This window comes from Choloepus didactylus, chromosome 7 (genome assembly GCF_015220235.1).
Source record: "Choloepus didactylus isolate mChoDid1 chromosome 7, mChoDid1.pri, whole genome shotgun sequence".
Classification (NCBI taxonomy): domain Eukaryota; kingdom Metazoa; phylum Chordata; class Mammalia; order Pilosa; family Megalonychidae; genus Choloepus; species Choloepus didactylus.
The window spans coordinates 3,831,486-3,856,805 of record NC_051313.1 but is presented as its reverse complement, the minus strand read 5'-3'; the positions used below and the strand labels follow the sequence as shown (position 1 = coordinate 3,856,805).

The 25,320-nt window shown below is 42.8% G+C and overlaps 1 protein-coding gene across 2 annotated transcripts in view; it reads left to right on the top strand.

Moving 5' to 3' along the window:
• The first annotated feature begins 360 nt into the window (after positions 1 to 360).
• STX11 (syntaxin 11) overlaps positions 361 to 25,320 on the top strand; it is a 43,792-nt gene continuing 18,832 nt past the window's right edge. The window contains exons 1-2 of one of the 2 annotated variants that reach the window (XM_037842898.1): positions 361 to 541; positions 624 to 792. In XM_037842898.1, coding sequence (XP_037698826.1) covers positions 744 to 792 — 49 coding nt within the window. In that variant the 5' untranslated portion in view covers positions 361 to 541; positions 624 to 743. Of the gene's footprint in view, positions 542 to 623; positions 793 to 18,187; positions 18,366 to 25,320 lie in introns of those variants that run through there. The other variant, XM_037842899.1, reaches the window with a different exon arrangement.

Genomic DNA, 25,320 nt, shown 5'->3' with positions numbered 1-25,320 from the left:
CACTCAAGTAACACTGGAGTAGAAATGATCTGTCAGCACTGGGGTGCCGTGTGTTTTTTCTCTTGGAAAGGGGTCCACTCGTTCATAAATGGGGTGCCAGGGCCCTGGAAGGAGTCAGGGGTGAACGGATTGTGGTTGGCCCCCACGTCCGCATCACCATGAACCGTGAGCTCCTACTTGCAGGGGGCATGGGCTTGGTAGCTAGGGATACGGTTGTGGCAGAAGTTCCTGTTTCATAACTCACCTTCACCCTTTACCAACTTGCAGAATACAGGGTGCACAGAAATCAGTTGGAGCTGCCCGCTTTCAACACTCCGAGCTCTGAGGCAAGGCCAGGTGGGCCCCTCCCAGGGACTCCTCGTCACAGTGGACACACGCGTCAGGGAGGACGCCACGGGCCCGGGGAGCGCCCGCCAGAGCCCCCGAGCGTTCCTCTGCAAGATCCCTGTCGCGAGGGGCAGGGGTCCTTGAGGAGACACTTTGTCCTTGGTCTCTGTGTCTGCTGCGTGCAGTTCAGTCTGGGTTCACTGGGTCACCTTGAGTACGTTCATCTCAAAAACAAATTCATGTTAGATGTGTTTGCTTCTTTGTGTGCCAACATAATACTTGTTAATTTTCTTTAGGGTTGCAGAGGGACGCAGGCGAAAGTCGTGGAAGTCACAAGCCACTTCTGAAGGCGTAATCTGTCCGTGTGAAAGCGTGTCAGAGAGAAAATTAGGGCAAACGAGGACGTGGCGGGTGCAATGGAAGAAGAGGACGAAGAAGAGAAGAAACCCATGCCTCAACCCCAAAGTAAGGCGCTTGGTGAATTATGTTGTTTCTAAATGGAGAGTACAAATTCATCTATATGAGCAAAATATGGATGGAAAAAGCTTGTTGAGGGAAAATTACAGCTATTGAGAACTAATTTAATTATTCAAAGTCAAAGCCAATATCTGACAAAATGAGTATTTATAAAAGGCATATATGATTTGTTTGTTCCATTCTGCGTATACTTTTCTAGCTAACTTTTGTCAGTTCCTCTGGACGGGGCAATGGTGCAGAAAGGGTTTACCAGAAATGAGTATTGAGTAACCGTCTCCTCTGAAAATACTTTTGCAAGTTGTTATGCAAAATCACAGTTGCAGAAAAATTGGTTTCCATGAAGTGCTACTCAGCAGATGAATTATTCTATCTCTAGCCCCAAATTATTTTAATTTTATATTAGGGAAGTTGTAGGTTTGCAGAAAAATCATGGAGAAAATACAGTTACCCAAGTACCCTCCTCCCACCCCACCTGACCCCCACAGTTTTGCCCATTATTAACACTTTGCACTAGTGTGGCACCCTTGTATAGTTGTGTAACTATTAAGTGTGTGACATGCTTTACATTCGGGTTCATGGTGTCTGTTGTACAGTCTGATGGGATTTTTTTTTATTTTATTCTAGTAAAATGTATACAAGCTAAAATTCCTTTTTAAACCATATGTAAAAATATAATTTGGTGGTGTTAATTACATTCAAAAGGTCATGCTACCGTCACCACAACCCATTACTAAAACTTTCCCATCACCCCCAACAGAAACTCTGTACCAAGTTCATTAATTCCCCCCTTCCCTACCCCTGCCCAGATGCTTGGTGACCTGGATTCTGGTTTCTGACTCTATGAATTTGCTTATCCTAATTTTTTCATATCAGTGAGATCATACAGTATTTGTCCTTTTATTTTCAGCTCATTTCACGCAACACAATGGCCTCAAGTTTCATCCATGTTGTCACATGTATCAGGACTTCATTCCTTTTTATGGCTGAATAATATTTCATTGTGTGTATATGCCATATTTTGTTTATTGATACATTGGTTGATGGGCACTTGCATTGCCGTCATCTTTTGGCAACTGTGAGTAATGCCACAATAAACATCAGCGTGCAGATATTTGCCTGAGACCCTGCTTTCAATATTTTTGGGTATACACCTAGAAGCTGCATTGCTGGGTCACGTGGTTATTTTATATTTAACTTTCTGAAAAACCGGCAAATTGTTTACCACAAAGGCTGCACCATTTTACATTCCCACCAATAATGAATGAGTGTTCCTATTTCTACACATCCTCTCCAACACTTGTTATTTTCCATTTTTTTTAATTGTAACATTTCTAGTGGGCGTGAAATGTTATCTCATTGTGGTTTTAATTTGCATTTCCCTAATGGCTGATGGCATTGAGTGCTTCTTGGCCATTTGTATATCTCCTTTGGAGAAACATCTATTCAAACCTTTTGCCCATTTTTATATTGGGTTGTTTATCTTTTTGTCGTTGAAGTTCTTTTGCATTTTGAATATGAAACCATATCACATATCTTGTTTCCAAATATTTTCTCCATTTTGTAGGTTGTCTTTTTTACTTTCTTGATGAAGTCCTTTGATGCACAAAAGTTTTTAATTTTGATGAAGAGCTTTTATCTATTTTTTCTTTTGTTGTTCATGTTTTGGTGTAAAGTCTAAGAAACCATTGCCTAACGCAAGATCCTGAAAATGCCTCCCCATGTTTTCTTCTAAGAGTTTTATAGTCCTGATTCTTATAGGTCATTAATCCATTTTGGCTTACTTTTTGTATATGGCATGAGGAAGGGGTCCACCTTCATTCATTTGCATATGGGCATCCAGTTTTCCCAGCACCATTTGTTGAAGAGACTATTCTTTCTCCAGTGGGTGGACTTGGCACCTTGTCAAAAATCAATTGGCCTTAGATGGGAGGATTTATTTCTGAATTTTTAATTCAATTCCATTGGTTGATATGTCTAACCTTGTGCCACAAACATGCTGTTTTGATTACTGTAGCTTTGTAATAAGTTTTTAAATTGGGAAAGTGAGTTGGCCAACTTCATTCTTCTTTTCAAGATGGTTTTGGCTATTTGGGTCTCCATACCCCTCTATATAAAACTGATGATTGGCTTTTCCACTTCTGTGAAGAAGGCTGTTGGACTTTTGATTGAGATTGCAGTGAATTTGTAAATCACTTTGAGTAGAATTCACATCTGAGCAATATTTAGTCTTCTAATTCATGAACACAGAATGTCTTTCTGTTTGCTGGGTTTTGTCAAATGGCTTTTCCACATCAATTGAGAGGATCATATGGTTTTTCCCTTTCATTCTATTAATGTGGTGTATTACATAAATTGATTTTCTTTTGTTGAACCCCCCTTGCATACCTGGGATAAATTCCACTTGATAATGGTGTATAATTCTTTTAATGTGCTACTGGATTCAGTTTGCTAGTGTTTTGTCAATGACTTTTGCATCTATATTCATAGTGGTCTGCAATTTTTTTAATGTACTATCTTTATCTGGTTTTGTTAGTGGTTGACCTTATATAATTAGTTAGGAAGTGTTCTCTTCTCTTCAATTTTTTTGGAAGAATTTGAGCAGATTGTTATTATTTCTTCTTGAAATGTTTGGTAAAATTCACCAGTGAAGCCATCTGGTCCTGGGCTTTTCTTTGTTAGGAGGTTTTTGATGACTGAGTGCATCTCTTAACTTGTTATTGGTCTGTTGAGATCTTCTATTTCTTTTTGAGTCAGTGTAGGCAATTTGTGTGTTTCTAAGACTTCATCTATTTCTTCTAGATTGTCTAATTTGTTGGTGCAAGGTTGTTCATAGTATTCTCTTCTAGTCTTTTTTATTTCTGTGGTGTTGGTGGGGATGTTCCCCTTTCATTTCTGATTTTAGTTATTTGTGTTCTCTCTCTCTCTTTTCTTTGTCAGTCTAGCTAAAGCTTTGCCAAATTAATTGATCTTTTCAAAGAACCAATTTTGGTTTCATTTATTCTATTTTTAAAAAATCTCTATTTCATTTATCTCCACTCTAATCTTTGCTATTTTTTTCCTTCTTTTCACTGTGGATTTAGTCTGCTGTCCTTTTTTTAGATCCTCCAGTTGTGAGGTTAGGTTTCAGATTTGTGATCTTTTTTTCTTAGTGTAGACCTTTAATGCTATAAATTTCCCTCTCAGCACTGCCTTTGCTGCATCCCATAAGTTTTGGTATGTTGTGTTTTTATTTTCATTCACCTCAAGAGATCTCCTAATTTCCCTTGTGATTTCTTCTTTGACCCATTAGTCATTTAAGAGTATGTTGTATAATTTCTATATAATTGTGAATTATCCGTTTCTCCCTCTGTAATGATTTCTAGTTCATTTTCATTGTGTTTGGAGAAGATACATTGTATGATTTCAATATTTTTAAATTTATTGAGACTCCTATTGTGACCCAACATACGGTCTATCCTGGAGAATGACCCAAGTGCACCGGAGAAGAAAGTGTATTCTGCTGCTGAGTGAAGTGTGCTGTATAGGTCTGATGGGTCTAGTTGGTTTAGAGTATTGTTCAAGTCTTCCATTTTCCTATTGATCTTCTGTTCAGATATTCTACCATTATTGAAAGTGGTGTATTAAAGTCTCCTTTTATTCATGTAGAACCATCCATTTCTTCCTTCAAACCTGTCAATATTTTCCTCATATATTTTGGGGCTTTACTGTTAGGTGCATATATATAACTGTTATGTCTTCTTGTTTATTTGACCCCTTCTGTATTCTGTATATAGTGGCCTTCTTTGTCCTTTGTAACAGTTTTTGATTTAAAGGCTATTTTATCTGATAATAGTACAGTTAGCTATTTGCATGGTATTTTTTTCTATCCTTTTGCTTTCAACTTGCTTGTGTCTTTGAATTTAAGGTTAGTCTCTTATAAACAGCATATAGTAGCATTGTGCTTTTTTATCCATTGTGCCAGTATCTGCCTTTTGATTGGAGAGTTTACCCCATTTACATTTAAAGTAACTACTGATAATGCAGGACGTTCTTCTATTCAGTTTATTATTTAGTCTTTACAAATCTTATAGCTTTTTTTTTGACCCTCAAAAATTCCTACTTTCATACTTATTTGATTTCTAGTATTGCACCATATTGAGTCCCTTATCATTTCTTTCTGGATATATTTTTCATATATTTTCTTTGTGATTACCATGGAGTTAAAATTTAAAATCATAAACATGTAACAATCACTTTTGATGTGATACCAACATAACTTCAATAGCATACACATACACTGCTATTATGCCCCTATGTCCCCCATCTTTCTTTGTACTTGTCACAAATTATATCCTTGATCATTGTATGTACAAAACCATAGATTTATCATTCCTTTTTATGCATTTGCATTTTATAGCATCTTTGCCTGGTTTTGGTATTAGATTGATGTTAGCTTCATAAAATGAGTTAGGTAGTGTTCCATTTTCTTCAATGTTTTGAAAGAGTTTGAGGAAGATTGGTGTCAGTTCTTTCTGGAAAGTTTGGTAGAATTCCCCTGTGAAGCCATCTGGCCCTGGGCATTTATTTGTGGGAAGATTTTTGATGACTGATTGGATCTCTTTGCTTGTGATGGGTTGGTTGAGGTCGTCTATTTCTTCTCTGGTCAGTCTAGGTTGTTCATATGTTTCCAGGAAATTGTCCATTTCTTCTACATTATCCAGTTTGTTGCCATACAGTTGTTCATAATATCCTCTTATAATTTTTTTAATTTCTTCAGGATCTGCAGTTATGTCACCTTTTTCATTCATTATTTTGTTTATATGGGTCTTCTCTCTTTTTGATTTTGTCAGTCTAGCTAGGGGCTTGTCAATCTTGTTGATCTTCTCAAAGAACCAACTTTTGGTGATATTTATCCTCTCTATTGTTTTTTTGTTCTCTATGTCAGTTATTTATGCTTTAATCCTTGTTATTTCTTTTCTTCTACTTGGTTTAGGATTGGTTTGCTGTTCATTTTCTAGCTTCTTCAGTTTATCCATTAGTTCTTTGATTTTGGCTCTTTCTTCCTTTTTAATATATGCGTTTAGTGCTATAAATTTCCCCCTTAGCACTGCTTTTGCTGCATCCCATAGGTTTTGGTATGTTGTGTTCTCATTTTCATTCGTCTCTATATATTTAGCAATTTCTCTTGCTATTTCTTCTTTAACCCACTGATTGTTTAGGAGTGTGTTGTTTAACCTCCAGGTATTTGTGAATTTTCTAAGTCTCTGATGGTTATTGACTTCTAATTGTATTCCATTGTGGTCAGAGAATGTGCTTCGAATAATTTCAATCTTTTTAAATTTACTGAGGCTTGTTTTATGTCCCAGCATGTGATCTATTCTGGAGAAAGTTCCATGAGCACTAGAAAAGTATGTGTATCCTGGTGATTTGGGATGTAATGTCCTGTATATGTCTGTTATATCAAATTCATTTATCAGATTGTTTAAGTTTTCAATTTCCTTATTGGTCTTCTGTCTGGTTGATCTATCTATAGGAGAGAGTGATGTGTTGAAGTCTCCCACAATTATTGTGGAAAGATCAATTGCTTCCTTTAGTTTTGCCAGTGTTTCTCTCATGTATTTTGTGGCACCTTGATTGGGTGCATAGACATTTACGATTGTTATTTCTTCTTGTTGAATTGCCCCTTTTATTAGTATGTAGTGGCCTTCTTTGTCTCTCAAAACATCCCTGCATTTGAAGTCTATTTTATCTGAGATTAATATTGCTACACCTGCTTTCTTTTGGCTGTAGCTTGCATGAAATATTTTTTTCCATCCTTTCACTTTCAGTTTCTTTGTGTCCCTGTGTCTAAGATGAGTCTCTTGTATGCAATGTATTGATGGTTCATTTTTTTTGATCCATTCTGCGAATCTATATCTTTTAATTGGGGAGTTTAATCCATTTACATTCAACGTTATAACCATGAAGGCATTTCTTGAATCAGCCATCTTATCCTTTGGTTTATGTTTGTCATATTTTTCCCCTCTGTCTATTAATATCCTTTATTGTACCCATACCGAATCTCTTTAGTACTGAACCTTTCTCCAAGTCTCTCTGTCCTTTCTTTGTTTCTCTGTCTGTAGGGCTCCCTTTAGTATCTCCAGTAGGGCAGGTCTCTTGTTAGCAAATTCTCTCAGCATTTGTTTGTCTGTGAAAAATTTAAGCTCTCCCTCAAATTTGAAGGAGAGCTTTGCTGGATAAAGTATTCTTGGCTGGAAATGTTTCTCACTGAGAATTTTAAATATATCGTGCCACTGCCTTCTTGCCTCCATGGTGGCTGCTGAGTAGTCACTACTTAGTCTTATGCTGTTTCCTTTGTATGTGGTGAATTGCTTTTCTCTTGCTGCTTTCAGAACTTGCTCCTTCTCTTCTGTGTTTGACAGTGTGATCAGTATATGTCTCGGAGTGGGTTTATTTGGATTTATTCTATTTGGAGTTCGCTGAGCATTTATGATTTGTGTATTCATGTTGTTTAAAAGATTTGGGAAGTTTTCCCCAACAATTTCTTTGAATACTCTTCCTAGACCTTTACCCTTTTCTTCCCCTTCTGGGACACCAATGAGTCTTATATTCGGATGTTTCATATTATCTATCATATCCCTGAGGTCCATTTCAATTTTTTCAATTTTTTTCCCCATTCTTTCTTTTATGCTTTCATTTTCCATTCTGTCATCTTCCAGGTCACTGATTCGTTGTTCAACTTCCTCTAGTCTTGTACTATGAGTGTCCAGAATCTTTTTAATTTGGTCAACAGTTTCTTTAATTTCCATAAGATCATCCATTTTTTTATTTAGTCTTGCAATGTCTTCTTTATGCTCTTCTAGGGTCTTCTTGATTTCCTTTGTCTCCCGTACTATGGTCTCATTGTTCATCTTTAGTTCTTTGAGTAGCTGCTCTAGGTGCTGTGTCTCTTCTGATCTTTTGATTTGGGTGCTTGGGCTTGGGTTATCCATATCGTCTGGTTTTTTCATATGCTTTATAATTTTCTGTTGTTTTTGGCCTCGTGGCATTTGCTGAACTTGATAGGGTTCTTTTAGGATTTGTAGACCAATTGAAGTCCTTATCTCTAATTTATCAGATCTACAGCTTCGTGGAGTACACTTTCTCTAACTAACCAGCAGGTGGCGTCCACGAGCCACCTGTTCTCCACAAGCCAGTTCTCCCCTGCTTAGCCTTTTTGGTGAGTGGGGGAGTGAGTCTTGTGGGGTCCAATTGGTGTACCAAGCTTGCGTGTGTAGTTGGTGTTGCCTGCCCTGTATATGGGGCGTGTTTCTGGGCAGTCAGGGAGGGGGGGTGGCCCTAACAATCAAATCTCCCTGGTGATCCTAGAGTTTTAAAGCTGCTGCAATAGTGTAATCCTTCAGTTCAGTCCTGCCACAGTTTGTCTCTGCCAGTGACCCACAAGTCCTTGGTATTGGCGTATGGCTCCTGAGACTTGCAAGTGGGCCCCTCTTCCAGGCTGTGCACCCCGGGTCCTCTGTTGAGGGATGACTGTGCTATGTCACAGGTGAGTGCCATCCCCCCAGGGCAGTTCTGGGCTGCTGGGCTGTGTAGGGAGGCTCCCAGTCTGCTGAAATGGCTGAATGGGGCTTTGTTAATTCACACTGCTCCACCTTCCCAACTCTGGGACAATCAACTGAGGTTGCAGGGAAGGCTAATGTCCACGCCCAGTTTTGTGGTGCGTGCCTGTTATTTGAAGCACTTCCGTCACACTGGGTTATCTGGGGCAGCTCTGGGCTATGGGGCTGGCAATGGGCAAGAGTGTTTCCTGTCCACCAGGATGATGGCTGTGAGCGGACACCCCCCTTTTCTTGGGAAGTTGTGGTGTTTAGTGAATTTTCTCAGCCACTGGATTATTGCCTTTTGTCTCAGAGCTCTCTTAGTTCTGCTCTTGACTTGACCTGCCCAAATTGCAAGTCTTTGAAGCTTTCTGTATTGGGCTTCTTAGAGTAATTGTTTTAGAAAAAGAAAAAAGGGTTAAAAAAAAAAAAAAAAAAAGGGCCCTCCTCAGAGATCTAATGGGTTATTGAAATGCTAAGAGACAAAGCAACCAGGGCCATTAAGGAAAGGTCCACAGGGCAGAGAGATCAGCTTTTCTTCGGGATTTGCATATGTGCCTCAGGGCCTGAGCTCTGCCCTTCCCCTTTCTATGTTCACCAGAACTCCAAAAATCCTCCGCTTTTATTTTGGAGTTTTTCGTGTTGTTTTTTTTCTATGCCTGTCTCCTCTCTGCTGGGCTGGCTGCTCTCAGATTCTCTGGTGTCTGGTCTCAGTCTATCTATGGTTGGAGTTTGGATCAGTAGAATGAGTTTCTGATAAGGGCTGCCACTGCAGTTCTCCCTTCTCCTTCCCGGAGCTGACAGCCCCCCCCCCCTCCCACGGGACTGAGCCTGGCAGGGAGGGGCGCGGGTCCCCTGGCCGCAAAAACTTACAGATTTCACTGATCTCAGCAGTTCCACGTTTTCATGAGTGTTGTATGAAGTATGCCCAAAGTCAGATTGCTCTGTGGTGTCCAGTCCACGCAGTTCCTGGCTTTCTACCTACTTTCCTGGAGGAGTAACTAAAACATACAGCTCACCAGTCCGCCATCTTGCCCCGCCTCCTATGTATTGCATTTGCATTTTAGCACCTATAAGAAGAAAGAAGTGGAGTTACATACCAAAAAAAAAATACATTACAATAGTGCTGAAGGTAGCTATTCACTGGCTACCTTCACTGGAGGTCTTTATTTCATATGCTGGTTCAGTCCATTGTCTAGTGTCCTTTGTGTTCAGTCTAAAGAATGCCCCTTAGCATTGCTTATAGAGCAGATGTAATGGTGACAAACTCCCTCAGCTTTTGTTTATCTGAGAATGTTTTAATCTACCCCTCATTTTTGAAAAAAGTCTCATAGGATATAAAATTTTTGCTTAGAAATTGTTTTCTCTCAGCACTTTAAGTATTTTAACTCACTACCTCCTTGCCTCCATGAATTCTGATGAGAAATAAGAAATTAATCTAATTGGTACTCCTTTGTACATAACGTGTTGCTTTTCTCTTGCAGCTTTCAGAATGTTCTCCTTGTTGTTTCCATTCAACAGTCTGACCACCATCTGTCTGGGCATATTTATCTTCAGATTTACCCTGTTTGGTGTTCAATGGGCTTCTAGAATGTGCATACTCATTTCTTTTTCCTGGTTTTGGAAGTTTTCTGTCATTATTTCTTTGAATATTCCTTCTACCACGTTCTCTCCCTCTTCTCCCTATGAGGCTCCCACGAAGCATATATTGGTATGCCTGATGGTGTCCCATAGGCCTCTTAGGCTATTTTTGTTTTTTCTATTTCTCTTTTCTTTCTGCTCGTCACCCTGACTCATTTCAATTGTCTTGTCCTTGAGTTCATTGATTCTTCTGTCAGCTCTAATCTGCCACTGAAACACTCCTGGGAATTTTTCATTTCAGTTATTGTGTCTTCAACTCCAGTAGTTCTGTTTGGTTCCTTTTAAAATTTCTCTTTTTGAGAGTCTCACATTGTTCATTCATTATATTCCTGATATCCTGTAGTTCTTTCTCTGTGTTTTCCTTCATCTCCTTGAGCCTACTAAAGATAATTTTTTAAGCATTTTTCTGTATGTCCATGGCCTGGTCTTCTTTGTTGATGTTCTCTGTATTTTTATCCTCTTTAACCCTGGAATTTAGTCCCTGAGCTGTCTGTTTTTTGAGTTTGTATCTATATAGCGATAAGACAGAGATTTTCCTGAGTGCCAGGAGCTAACAAAACCAAACAAACCAATGCAAAGCAAGCACCTTTCACAGTCTTTGCAAATTGGCTTTGTGTTGGCTGGTGCCCTCCATCAGAGTTCAGCCCTTCTATCCAGAAGGTCAGCCTGAGGCAAACACAGTGTGCAGGGTCCTTCTTGTCTTCTCGGGGTCTGTATCTTGTCCTGGTGGCCTTGGGAGTTCCTCTGTTTATGGGAATTTGCATGTCCCCTCTACTGCCTGTGCAAAAGACTTTCTCCCTCTCCTGAGTTCTCCACCACATGACTTAAAGCAGGTAAGCCTTTGCCCCAGGCTGCCTTACTCAATTATTTCTTGCACTGCTTTAGCTATCCCAATGCTTTTGCCTGGAGGGAAAATTCTGGATGAAGGGCAAGCAGAAGAAGTGTTTCCCAGGTCAGTCGTTCCCAGCTGCAAGGAGGCCAGGTACCCCCAAAATGAGTGCCAGATGGCTCCACACTGCCTTGAGGAGGGGCCGAGGGAGGTCCAGCAAGGGCACTGAGAGCTTCTCCTATGACTCTTGAAGTATTTTCTTGATTCAGCAGTTGTCAGGTAAATGTAGACCTTTAACTGTTTTCTCCAGATCTGAGGAAGGGGACTGTCTTTAAGTCTCCTCTGCTGCTTTTGTCTGGGTGGGTTGGAACAATGGCTGCCCTCTGAGCCGAGCGCTCAGCCTCTGAAGTAGCTGATCAAATGCAGTGATCAGTGATTGGAACATACATCTCCAGATCTTGGGGAACTAGTCCTTCATAATCTACCCTCACACCAGCCAGCAGCACCAGGAGCTGGGGTTGAGGACTTCATTTCTGCCTGCCGTGGAGCTGTGGGGTGAGGGATGGTAGCCCTCGCATAGAAAGTGAAATTCACTTGCATTTACCACAATGTACCAGCCTCTTCCTCTGCTCTTCCCTGGGTGCCTCACGGTGTTGACAGTGGATTCACACAGTTCCTTCCTGTTTAATGGTTCTGGTAAAAGGACTGGTTCCTGGAAATTCCTACTCTGCCATCTTCCCACAATTTCCTTCTACCTAGATTTTGCATTGATTTTTGAATTCAGATAATAAGGTGAAAGAAATCATTTGCTTTGAAAGGCATTTTGGTTCTTCTGTGTTCTTTGATGTTGTTCTTCATTTCTATGCCAGTTTGAAACTGTTATGGACTCCAGAAGAGTCATGATCTTTTAATCCAAACTTGTTGGGTGTGGAACCTGTTGATTATTTCCATGGAGATGTGATTCACCCAACTGTGGGTGAAAGCTTTGATTAAATTATTTCCATGGAGGTGTGGACCCCCCATTCAAGGAGGGTCTTGAGTGATTCACTGGATAACTTAAGAGAAGCTAAGAGCCAACACAGATCCTGATGCTTGGAGATGCTTGGAGATGCAGACAGAAAGACATTCGGAGATGCTATGCTAAGAGACGAAACCTAGAGTTTGCCCCGGAGAAGCTAAGAGAGGACCCCCAAGCGCTTAATGAGAAACACCCTGGGAGAACAAGCAAGGATGTACAGAGGCTGAGGGATAGAGGCTAAGAGAAACAGAGACCCAGAGACATTTTGGAGAAAGCCATTTTGAAACCAGGGCCTGGGAACAAAGGACCAGCAGATGCCAGCCATGTGCCTTCCCAGCTGACAGAGGTGTTCCGGATACCTTTCCTGGGTGAAGGTATCCTCTTGTTGATGCTTTAGTTTGGACACTTTTATGGCCTTGTGATGGCTACCAAACCTCACCCCACAGCTCCATGGCAGGCAGAAATGAACTGAAGAAATACATTTCTAAGGCCATAAAAGTGTCCAAACTAAACCATCATCAATAAATAAATATATTCATTGTAACCTAATAAATCCCCTTTATAAAAGCCAATCCATTTCTGGTATTTTGCATTCTGGCAGCATTAGCAAACCAGAACAGTTTCTTTATTCATGGTTAAGAATTTGGACTCTCGCATTGGACACTAGGGTTTGAATCTATGCTCTCCCACTTACTGGTGCTGTGACAGTGGGCAGGAGAGTCTAAGGCTCAGTTTCCTTCTCTGTCAAATGGGGTTGCATAGCACACACATGATAAATTTGTGATGAGAATTAAATGAGATCATATATGAAAATGTTAACACTGGACTTGGAACATTGTAACTGATCAAAAAGTATTGGTAATTTTTAATATTGGCCTGAGTATTATAGGGCTTATATTTTGAATAACCTGGAGTTTGCTAATCATTGTATGTTTAAATCTTAAGCTTCAAGAATTAGAAACCATGTTCTCTGGGACAGCTGAGTATGTTGAGTAATGATGAATTGTTTGCAATAAAAAGGCAAATATTCTGAAATACAGACTCCTCAATTATCTAGAAGTAATTTAAAATTTGATATATAAATAACTACCTTAAAAAGAAAACTACTTATGAATTCTTATTTATGTATTTCCATAAATTGCATTTTATACAGAGAAGCAACATTCCAAAAGATTTGCCTGTGAATCTGAGAGTATTTTTCTAGTCTGAGGGTATTGGAGAAAAAATTGTATCATATCGTGTACAGCGTAGTTTCTTCAGACAGCTCACCAGTGGGTCAAAATAAAGCTGATAATATCAAGGAACATTTTTGTAAGGACTATAAGTATAAAAATTTTGGAGCTGGGTTTTGGAGATTGTGATCTAGCTACTAACTTAAAGATGCTGTAGCAGTTGGGGTTCCAGTGGAGAAAGGAGGGCACATTGAAATTAGGCTAGTTCAGGGAGGATTTATTTATAAGGGCACAGTTACAAAGGTGTGAGCAGGTGGAAGGAAACTGCAGGGGAGCCCTGGGTTGTCACTTCTCCAAGCCTCAAAATCACCAGGAGGAGAGGTGCCTGGGGCCAGGAAGGAGAGAGGTGTGGGGGCAGGCCACAGGAGAGGACCCAGGGCCGTCTCTTGAGGGACCCACCCCCTTTCTTTGGAATAAATCCCCTGAGCTCATTGCCTTCCCCTGCTCTCCTGCCAGAATTCTCTATTCAAAAGCCCATGGGAAGCCACAGAGCACACGAGCTGTTAGAATAATCCGTTCTGATAGGTCCACGAGAGCAGAGCCGGGCGGAGGGAGATGAAAAGTGTTTCTAGGGAAGCAAATGGAAGACATCTGGCATACGTGCTAGCACTATAAAATTCCAGAATTGATTTTCCTTTTGTTATATTCATTGGTGACTAATGTTTATAAAAATGTAGGTAGTTTTATATACATGTAGTTGACAAGATTCTTGTTGGAATTATGTTATAAACTACTTTTTGAACAACGGGGGAGGCATAGTTTTGAAATTTTGTTCTGGAAAAATAAAATCTTTTCTCACCATGTCTAAGTCTCTCTACTCCCGTGCACCTCCTCTGTAATGCTATCTCGGGCCCTGAGCACCACGGTTCAGCTCAGGGCTTACTGGGATCGCACGTTCAGCCTCATTCAACAGTTCAGTGAGGCTTCCTGTGTGCTGGGCCCTGGGCTAGGCTTTGGGTAAGAAGGAGGAGGGAAACAGACAACAAGAGCTGCCTTTTTGAAGCTTACTATTTAGTAGATGAAGGTTTGAATGATGATGTAGAGAAAGATGTAACTGGTTCTGTGAGTCTGCATTTGTAAAGGTAATTACCAAGAGCAACCAAAACCACGTGACAGTTGAATGTCACACAAAATATTTAGTCATGAAAATGAGAGACCATGCAGAGAAGCTGTTTGTGGGTGAAAGAGCCACCAACGTTTTTAGGCAGCATGTTTCCTCCCTTCTGAAAGAACTGTCTTCATCTTGAATTGTAAACTGCCCAGCTCTGGAAAAGCTTATCCAAGTGTGATTTGTGAGACCAGGCAGAGGTGGCTACTAGGATCTTTCTAGAAAGCCTGCCCAACACAACTCTCTGCGATGTTGTATCCAACATGTTGGCTCTATCCTTCCCTGTCCACTAGCCACAGTGGCAATTGAGTCCTTGAAAGGTGCAAACAAGAGCTAATGGATTGTGGAACTAGTTTTTAAATTTATAACCACAGTCACAGAAACCCCACTCTCTGAAACAACCTTGTATTTTTCTCACTGAATCTCTCTAACCCCCAAATGCAATAATTTCTTGACCCCCCTGGAACCTCCCATCTATCCGTTCCTTTGCCCTCCACACTGTCCTTCATGTCCTTTTCTCTCTCCTTGCCTGGCTCGGATGCCACAGTCCTTCAGTGTAGTGATCCCTTCCTGTCCACACACAGCCCCTTTTCCTCTTTCCTCTCTCACATTCACCTGGCACCTCCAAACTCTGGCTGAAGCCAGACCTCTGCCTAAATGTAGGTAAATGAGGCTGGTGAGAACACACAACTTTTCTGGCTGGACTCCCTTTATATTCATTATCACACACCTCAGGTGGGCCCTAGCGTTACCAACAACCTGCCCATGTTTTCAAATTCCAGTTACTCTCTCCCTGTCCTAGACGACTATTGCATATTTTCTCCTCTCTCTTCAAACCCCCAACAGCCTGTCTCTGTGCCTCACTTTCTGCTGACGAGCTTGGCCTTTCTTCGTTGACAGAACAGGACAGTCTTCACACGTTCCTGCTGCCATCTTTCCCAGCATCTGGGCCCACTCATTCTGCCTTCCTTCCTGTTAAAGTGGTCGAACTCTCTTCTCCTGTTGAATCCCGACTTTCCATTTGTGGACTGGACTCCAACCCCCCTTACCTGCTCAAGAACATTGCTCCAGTGATCACCAGCTTTCTCTCCTGCGTTGCTATTTCCCCCTTTTCCTGGCTCATGCTCCTTAGTATACAAACATGTAGATCCTCTAATTAAGAAAAATAATCCCTCCCTTGACTACATATTCTCTTCCAGCTCCTGCCCCATTCTCTGTCTTGATTTACTCTCTTCTCATTCTCTCTGGGCCCACAACAATCAGGCTTTGGTCACCATATGCCACCAAAACTCTTCTTTTCAAGGGCACCACTGACCTAGATGTGGCCAAGCCCAGAACTCAGTTTTCAGTCTTAATTTACTCTTTGTTGAAACACATTTTTTTTTCATTTGGCTTCTAGAATACCATCCCCCCTTCGTTTATCTCCTATCTCACTGATCTTACCTTCTCGTTTTCCTTTCTTTGTTGTTCTTCTTCCTCACCTCCGAACTTTGGAGGGTCCCAGGACCCAGACTTGAGACATCTGCATTCTACCTGTACACCATCTATATGCTGAAGACGTCCACATTTGTGTCATCATCCCAGATCTCATCTCCACATTCCATACTCACCTCCCAACTGCCCACTTGACAACTCTTTATAGATGTCTAATAGGCACTCGAAACTTACAATGTCCAAAATGGGACTTGATCCTCAGCATCCACAACTTGCTTCTCAGACAACCTTCACCAACTCAGCAACTCAGCATAAGGGCTCAGAGTAAAAACCTTGACTCATCCTCAACTCCTCTTTCTCTCTTGTGCCTTACATCCGATTAACCAGCAAGTCCAGTCAGGCTATCCGTTGGGTCATAACCGGAGCCTGACCACTTCTCACCAGCTCCACTGCAAACTGTTTTGCCTGCTCCCATCCTTGTCCCTAATCCACCCTCCACACAACAGTAGATTAAAGAAAATAAGTGTCACATATGGTGGTGCTCTGCTAAAATTTCTTCAGTGTCTTCTCATCTCAATCAAAGTAAAATCCAAATACTTTATTATGACCACAAGGGCCCTACATACTCTGTTCTCCACCCCCTACTCCACCACCTATCACTCTTTCCCCACTCATTTTGTTCTACCCACACTGGCCTCTTTCCTGCTTCTTCAAGAAGCCAAGTATATTCCTGCCTCAAAGCCTTTATATTTGCAGTTTCTTTGCCTCAGAATGGTCCTTTTTTACCCAAATGTCTACATTGCTTCTTCCCTCAACTGTTTCATATATATTTTTTTGTCTTGTAGGCCTTTGCAATAACCTGTTTTCATATAGCACTCCACATTCTTCTCACTATTTTATTTTTTTAATAAATTTTATTATTTAGAATAGTTCTAGATACACAGAAACAATTGCAAAGGTGCTGCAGAGAGTTCCCATACACCCTACCTCCAGTTTCCCCTATTAGTAACTTCTTGCATTAGTATGGTACATTTGTTACAATTAATGAACCAATATTGATACATTATTATAAAATAAAGTCCATAATTTATCAGACTCTCATAGTTTTTAACCTAATGACCCTTTCTGCTCCAGCATCCCTTCCTGGATCCCATGTGATATTTAGTCATCATGTGTCCTTTGGCTCCTCCTGTTCATGTCAATTTCTCAGACTTTCCTTGTTTCTGAGAAGTACTGGTCAGGTATTTTGTTGGATGCCTGACTACTGGAATTTGTCTGATGTGTTGCTTCATGATGAGACTGGGGTTTTGGGTTTTGGGGAGAAAGAACACAGAGGGAAAGTACCACTTTTCACATGTCAGATCACAGGCACACACTATCACCATGGTCTATGACTATCGGTGTTGACCTCGGTCACCTGGAGGAGGTAGTGTTTATCTGGCTTCTCCAATGTAAAGTGACTCTCCTCCCCACCCCTTTCCATCCTCTACACTTGGGAAGAAAGTCACTATGTACAGCCCACACCAAAAGAGGGGGAATTATGCTTCCCCTCCTGGAATGCAGAGTATGTATATAAATTATTTAGAATTCCTCACTATGAAAGATTTGTCTCATCTCCTCCATTTATTTCTGTCAGTATAAATCATTTACTCTATCAGTATCCAACTCATCGATATTTATTTTTTACTTTGGGCTATAATCAGTAATGCTTTATTTTGTTGCTCAAATTGTTCCAGTTTTGGCCTTTGGGAGCTCTTTCAGTTGGCTCCCGTGTACACTATCTTTAAGGATTCTTTTGTTTTGTTTTGAACATTTCCTTACTTTCAAGCTCTGCCTTATTTTTCAAGATACATATCCCCACCTCACATAATATCTACTTTATCTGTTTTGTCCATAAGTTCCACTAAAACGCCTGCACCTTGAGGGCAGGGTCCTGGCAGCTTTTGACCATGGCTGTATCCTCAGCCCTTTTCTCATGAGTTGGTTTGTTGAATGAATGAATGACCTCCCTGGTTGGTCCCAGGACTCGGGCTCGGGGAAGGCGGGACTCAGCGCCGTGTGGCCTCATCTCCTTCCACTGGGTCGCCCCCGAGGGTCTCACAGGTGCCAGGGGGCCTCTCGCAGCCGGGTGCCGGCAAGGGCGTTCGCGCTGGTGCGGTGGGAAACATCCCCCTGCGGAGGTCCGGCGGTTCCCGGGGAAAGTCCGGGCGCGTCTGGTCCCGCCCACGGCCCCTCCCGGGAACGTGGGGTGGGCTGGGGTGGGCTGGGATGGGTGGGTAGGAGGAGGCAGGAGGACGGGGCGCGTGGCCCTGGGTGTCCAGAGGCGGGGGCGCCATCGGCCTGGGCGGGGCCGGTCCCAGCTGCGGGCGCGTCTGCAGGGCGGGGCGGGGCGGGGGCAGCGGCCGGGGAGACCCAGCCCGGGGGTGGAGGACCCGCAGAGCCGCGGGGAGCCGCCGGGGAGCAACGGGGAGCAGCGGGGAGCAGCCGGGGAGCAGCCGGGGAGCAGCCGGGGAGCCTCCGGGGAGCAGCGGGGAGCAGCGGGGAGCAGCCGGGGAGCCTCCGGGGAGCAGCGGGGAGCAGCCGGGGAGCAGCGGGGAGCAGCCGGGGGCCGCCGAGGAGCCGTCGCGGGCGGGCGCGGCGCAGCAGGTCCCGTCCCCACCACGGCGGGCCGGGCGCCGACAGGAGAGAGCCCGACTCCCTTCGCTCGTCCCGTCCGGTTCCGGTCAGTTGTCCCCCGGTGTCTGATTTTCCCTCCGACCGCCCTGAAAGCGGGGCACCCCGCGGGCTGCGCGCTCAGAACTGGGGTGCCGGCGGCGGAGGGGCTCCCGTTCGTCCGGGACAGGGGCTGGGGCCAGAGGGGGTCCCGGTGTGCTGGGTCCTCCCCGCAGCTCTGCTTCCTCGGGAACAGGGCTTCAGGTTTCCCAGATACAGCCAAATGACTTTTGCTTTCTTTATTTTTTTTAATTTCGGAAGATGAGGGATTGAGCATTTGGGGCTTCATAGACATAATTTATTTCGGAGAAAACTACTGATAGACTACACCTTTTAAAGTAGCCACCCAGAAGAACTTTTGTTTTAACTTTTGTTTTGAGTTAGTGGGGGCAATAGTGGGTCCGATCACTTCTTCACTTCCTATTAGGGTGCACTTTCTCAAAAACACCAGAACGAGTATGTCTTGACTTGAACTTGACAGAATGACTCAGGAAATGGGAGAAACTGATCTAGCCTTTAAACAGTTCCTTCCAAGCCCACACAAGGCTCTTTTTTTAAAAAAGCCGAATGGAGAGAAGTAGTGGGAGCTCCTACAAGAACCACATGTCCCACGAGGGAATTGTCCCCTCTTCTAGACTCAGCTGACACTAGCTGAGATCTGTAAGTACTTCCTGTGGTTCTCACGCATTTGTTTAAGCTGTTTCTCAGCAATGGGAGGGGTTGTTATTTCCACATGGGTATCCAAAAATGAGTCACACAACTGCTCTTTTAAATTGTGAGGCTTTGCTAATGAACTTTGGAAAAGTGAGGTTTGCTCTGCCTGTATTTAAAATGAGACTACACAGGTGAAATGTATGCCCTGCTAAAGTGGGGTTAGTGGTGTAGGAAGTAACCATTCAAGTTTTCATTGCCTAAAGTGCCTGAGATTCAACATACCAGCGAGGGTCACTCAGCTGATCTACGATAACCATTCACATCATGTGCTTTGACACAGAGGCCCACAGGAAAATTAACTTCATTATTTGATAACTCTTTTACTATGACTTTCACTGTATGGTAGCAATATGTCATTTTATATAGTGGTTGTAAGTCACTCTCTGAGTCAAAATACTTTGTACAGTTTGTCAGTTTGTCTTCACTAAATTAGTGCTAAGCCTGGTGAAAGTTTTTAAGAAGGTGGATGCTAGTTGGAGCTGAGAAAGTAAACATTTAAGCTGACAGGTCCCCTTGCAGCCAGGTAGTAAACTTTTAGGAAGGAAGGAAAGGACGTTTTCTCTGTTGGAGCTGAGTTCAGCCCCAGCACACAGTTCCCAAGCTCCTTCTCTCTGGCAGGCTTGTCACTAAATCCTGGTGATACTTTAATGAATCAGACAGGACCCTGCCACCAAGGGCCTTAGAGACCAGGAGGGAAGACCGACTAATACAAAGGTGAATCCAGTCCAAGGAGAGAGTGCTATGAGCAATCAATGCCCAAAGTGGAGTTTTGGTCCCAATATAACGGAACTTTCCTTAAAACAGAGATCTGAAATGGCCTGGGTCATTGCTGGAGGAACCAAGGTTTTGAGGTTAGTCATCTCCTTTTCTTTGCAGGCAGCTTATTCTTCATTCAATAAGATGATTGACGAATACATTAATTAGAAAGGCATGATTTTTTAACATTTTTGAATTAACCATATTTTATGCTATATAATAATCATTTACAAATAAACCCAGCCTATTGTTATACCTAGGCAATTGTGGGCACTTTTAAACAGCGCCCCTTTTTTGTCTAAAGTGACTAATTAATGACATAACTTTGTAACATCATATTGAAACAACTTTCTGGTCATTATTTTTTGAGTTCAAATCAATCTTTTCTAACACACTACGGTTCTATAAGTATAAATGACTAAATTCACTATACCACAACTTACTGTTGGGGTTAAAATCTTATAGGTTCTTTGGGATTGATGCCAATGTGTATTAAGTTCTCCAATTCTGTATGTTATCCAAGTAGTAAGGGAGACAGTGCTGACTTTGAGATGGCTTAACCTTAATCTCCATACTTCATTTCTCCTTCAAGAGTCTGAAATTCCTTTTTCTATGAGAAAAACCATTGAGTGTACTATTTATCATATACTCCTTGAACTTAGCACAGGCTTTACTCATGAAAAGTACTAGGAAGTATTTATTGATTAAAGAATGAACCTTAACACAGGAGGAGTTCTCAGGCAGATGGAGGGATTGGTGACCCAGAAGAAGGAACAGTGGGTACAAAGAAGCCAAGCAGCATCGTATGGTCAGAGAACTCAAGCTCAGTTACTGTGGGCACAGGGCGAAGGGCCAGGAGAGGACTGGGGAGGAGGCTGGAGAGGTGAGCAGGGGCCAGATCACTAAGGATGGTGTGTCATGTTGGAACTGTGTGTCCATCCCCAGAGGGGTTTGAGCACATGAACAACACTGTCACATGCATGTGACAGGAAAATAACTTGGAATCAATATGGAAAACAGTTTGGATGAGAGTGACCCTGGTCTCAGGGAGGCACAGTGGAGAGTATTGTCATAGTGGAGATGAGAAATTAAAGAATCAGGCAGCAACAGTAAGGAGTGGGAAGGAGGGAAGGAGCTGACAGGTGGTTAAGAGACAGAACCAGAGTGTATTTAGAAGTGGGCAGTGGAGGACAGGGAGTTGCTCAGGATGATGCCCACATTTCTTGTTAATGACTACTAGGACAGGAATGCAAGTGCACAAGCAGGTTTGGGGTAAAGGATGATGGAGAGTGCACAGAGCCCTTGGCCCATAGTGCTCATTAAAAGTGACTGACTGAATGAATGATAATAATTATAGCCATAACTTAGTGAATGTTTACTATGTGCCTGTTCAGGATCATTAAGTGAATTACATCTTTACTCCTCACTGCAATCCACTGCGATAGATACTACAATTAACTACTTTTAACAAAGGCAGGAAGTGTGATGTTAGTAATTGTCAGAGCCAGGAATCCGCCCCAAGCACCTGACCTCGAGTTTGCATTCAGAATGACGGTGCTTTGAAATGCAGCCTCCGTGAGTGAATGAATGAGGTTTTGGACAGGGCGGGAAATTGGAGTTGTTCTCCTGATCCCAGCAGTTCTCCCTCATCCGGAATAACCTCCATACCTAAGCTTGGCCCCCAGTGACCCTAATGCGTAGAGTAGCACTCTCCCATCCTCACCCCAAGAAATACCTGATTGATCAAGGAATCAGCCTGGAACACTCAGAAATTTTCTCCTGGGAATTTAAATTTTAATGGAGACTTGCAGTGACTGAGGGCTTCTGAGGTGCGCTGGCCACTGTCCTTCCTAAGCTCTGGGCATTCAGCTGCTCCTGCGGATGGCCCGGGACTTCCCTGGCAGGGCTCAGCGTTTTGCTGCTAAGATCTATAGTACCCCATGGAGAGGCAGGAAGGCTGCCAGAGGGTGTTAATCCACTAAGAGGATCAAATGGTGGAAGAGTCGCTCACAAACGCAGACAGGTGTTTAAGGATCCAGACTTACATCTCTGGCTCATGAGCTGCCTTTTGAGGCCAATTTTGTTCTGGTTTTACCCTGAAGCAGGTGTTTTCCTTGCACCACTTGCCTCTAACTTCCAGAATCTCAGTAAGTGAACCCGACCCTCTCGAGTTCCCTGGGCTCCTCATTTTAGCTTGGCACATTCGTTCAAGTTTCCTGGGTTCTGACCCAGCTCCCTATTTGCGTTATCCATGTTGTTCCTTTGGTCCTGAAAAAGGTACTTTGGGCCAACGACCTCTCTCTTCCCGAAAAGTCTGGCTCCAACTCTTCCCTCTTTGCTTGGTGATTCAGCCTCCCCTGATTTGGATCAATGTCCTGATTTTTGTTCAGCAAGTGATTCATCTCTGATTACTTTTCCCTCAGAGGCCTCTATTTGGACCATTTAAGGATTAGAACAGACTGAATGTTGTACCTAAAGTCAGTCAGCAGGCTCAAAGTTTCAAGAGTTAAAATGTTTCTCCCTCCACTCAGGAATTCAGTGTTTCACTGAGCATTTCTTCAGGTTCCAGGGAATCCCGGTCTTTAGTTTCCCATTGCATGAGGGTGACACAAAGCCTTGCGTGATGACTCAGCCCCCACGTTCACCTGGGTGTGGATTCCCCCACGCCTGCGTTAACCCGTCCAGAGGTCAGGTGGCAGCTGAGGGAAGGAGTGTGGGTAACTTTGCATGTGAGCTTGTCTTGCCTCCTCAGTGGGACTGTGGTTGCCCTGCGAGCCCAGGCCCAGCTAGAGTTGGGGCCCTGTTGGTCCCCAGTCATCTCGAAGGCTCCTCCTGGTTCTGTGGATTCTGACTTTTACTGATAATGAAACCACCCATCAGGGCAAGTCATTTGTTTGGTACCACTCGGGAGTCTATGGCTACGACCATTGTTTGTATATCTCATTCAAGGCCCAAAGACTCAATAATTTGTTAATTTTTAGTATGAAGTGAAGTTTTAGAGTTGCTAATTTCAAATTATCTTTCTAGAACTGATGAAATGCATTTTAACTTTGTTTACTTTTTTTTTTTTTTAACTCTTCAGTGGATATAGTCATAGGTAATCAAGAAAATACTAAGTCTCTCAGAAAAGTATTCCCCATTTGGTATACCAACTCTGTTTTACTTGTTTCCCAGTTGAAAGATAGAAACGATGCTATTCCATTACTCACTGCATAACTTATTGGGTAACAATGTGAATTTCAACTTTTGAGAACAGCGGAACTTGCCCTCTTGCCGTGTTTGGATGGAAACTGACAGCAAACACGTATTGCTCTGTCTTCTGTTTCAGTTTCAGGATTGCAGCAATGCACGTCTCACCTCGGGGTTTTCTCTCTCATTTTCTGTTATGCCTTGTGATGTGCTGATGAGGGACACACATCTGCTGATCAGCAGCCAAGTAGGGCACAGCATGTAAGCTGAAGTCTGTGATATTAGTGCATGTCCCTGATGACTGCACGGCAAACTGACATACAATGATGGTAGCTGAGGATACTATACACGCTCTTTATTGTGTACAAAGTACCCTAATTCTCGGCAGCTCCGCAGAACAGAAATCATACGTGCTGTGAGTGTGGCTGTTGTCTGTATTTGCCTTGTGTGATGAGGAAGGAGACAACTGAAGACATTAAGTGGCCACCCAAGACCACCCAGGTAGGAAGGCACAGTGCTGCCTCTGCTTGAGCGGAAGAGGCAGGTTCAGGGTCGCGGGCCGAGTTCCCGGAAAACAGACGTAGGCTGAGCTTTGCCTACAGGTCTACGGGGAAGGGCTCGGGGAGCCACACGTGGCCAGGAGAGAGGCAGGAAAGAGGAAGGACCAGAAGGTGTTCAAGATCCTGCGAAGAGCAAGCCAGAGGAAGTGTCTCATCGGTGTGAAGACACAATTTATATTAGAACAAAGAAGCTATGAGACTGGCTTTGGTTACAAGACAAGGGCTGTCATTTTAACAAAGGAAGATCTTTTGGTCTATCCAGTTGAAAGTGATCAATCCTTCACTAAAAAGTTCAGTGTTACAATTTCTAGAAATTCCCATGTGTGTTTGTGCATGCACGTATGTGTGTATCCAGTATGGGGGACACACATTGGCAAAGAGAGAACAAGAAAATGACTCCTTCATTTTGAGTAAAATAGGGGCAAGGAACAGGGGAGATTTCTGTGTCTTACTTAAGGTGCCATTGCTAGAAGTTAACTTGCTAGTATTTTAATATGTGACCTAAAGTAAAAGAAAATAAACTTAAAGCTCTGAAAATTATGAGTTATATCACAGCTTTTTATAAAGAAATTAATTTTAAGATTCTGATTATTATGGCCCAGGAAGGTGCTTGACAGATTTCCTTTGGGTTTATTGTAGAGACCGTGGTGGAGACTCAGTGTGAGCCTATCGTGCATGTTCTTCCTGGCTCACTGACCTCTTGGTTTTGTAGTCTTTGAATCTCCTGCAGCTCCTCTACTGCAATGGTGTTGCAGTCGTGTTGCAGTTTGCTAAGGCTGCCAGATTGCAACATACCAGAAATGGGTTGGCTTTTACAGTGGGGCTTTATTAGCTTACAAGTTACAGTTTAAGGTCGTGAAAATGTCCCAATTAAGGCATCAACAGGACGATACCTTCTCTGAGGAAAAGCTGTGCCGGCATCTGGGGTCCCTCTGTCACATGGCGGCATCTGCTGGTCCTTCGCTCCCAGGTTTCATTGCTTCCAGCTTCTGGCTTCAGTGGCTGTCTCAGCTCCTCCAAAGGCATTTTTATTATTTTTTTTTATGAGTTTCTCCTGGTTTCATTTCTCTTATCCTCTCATAAAGGACTCCAGTAAAAGGACTAAGCCCCACCTTGGATGGGATGGGTCATATCTCAATTGAAACAACTTAATCAAAAGGTCCCACCCGTAATAGGTCTACACCCACAAGGATGGATTAAAAGAACATGGCCTTTTCTGAGTACATAACAGCTCCAAACTACCACAATTAGGTAAATAAATAAATAACCCTAAATAGAACAGCTGAAGTAAGAGGGAATCCTTGGCTTGACAAAGTGGCTGGATTGGTTCTATAGTGAGGATTTATTTCTCAGTTAACCTGACAACACAAGGCAAATAAGCCAAGTGCCAATATGAGCATATTTAACCTATGAATATCTACTCTGGTTACTAAGAAAACCGGCCATTTGGCTGATGGAAGGAAAGACAGGGTTAGGGCCCCACGAGGCCTCACTTATTGCGTATAGGTGGAGGTGTGGAATGCTCTGTTATGTCCCTCATAAAGGCAACTTAAACTGGTCCACACCCTCCAAGACCTCAACACAACATCAGCACCCAAATAGGGAATTAGAAACCACAGTGCAAGTGAAAATGTAAGTCAGGCTTGAAGCAACCAGTTGATTTGCCATGTGCTTTCACATCTTTCCTATCCCCTTTGGCATATTCCTTCATTTACTTCAAGTGTAACTTAATTTACGTCTAGATTT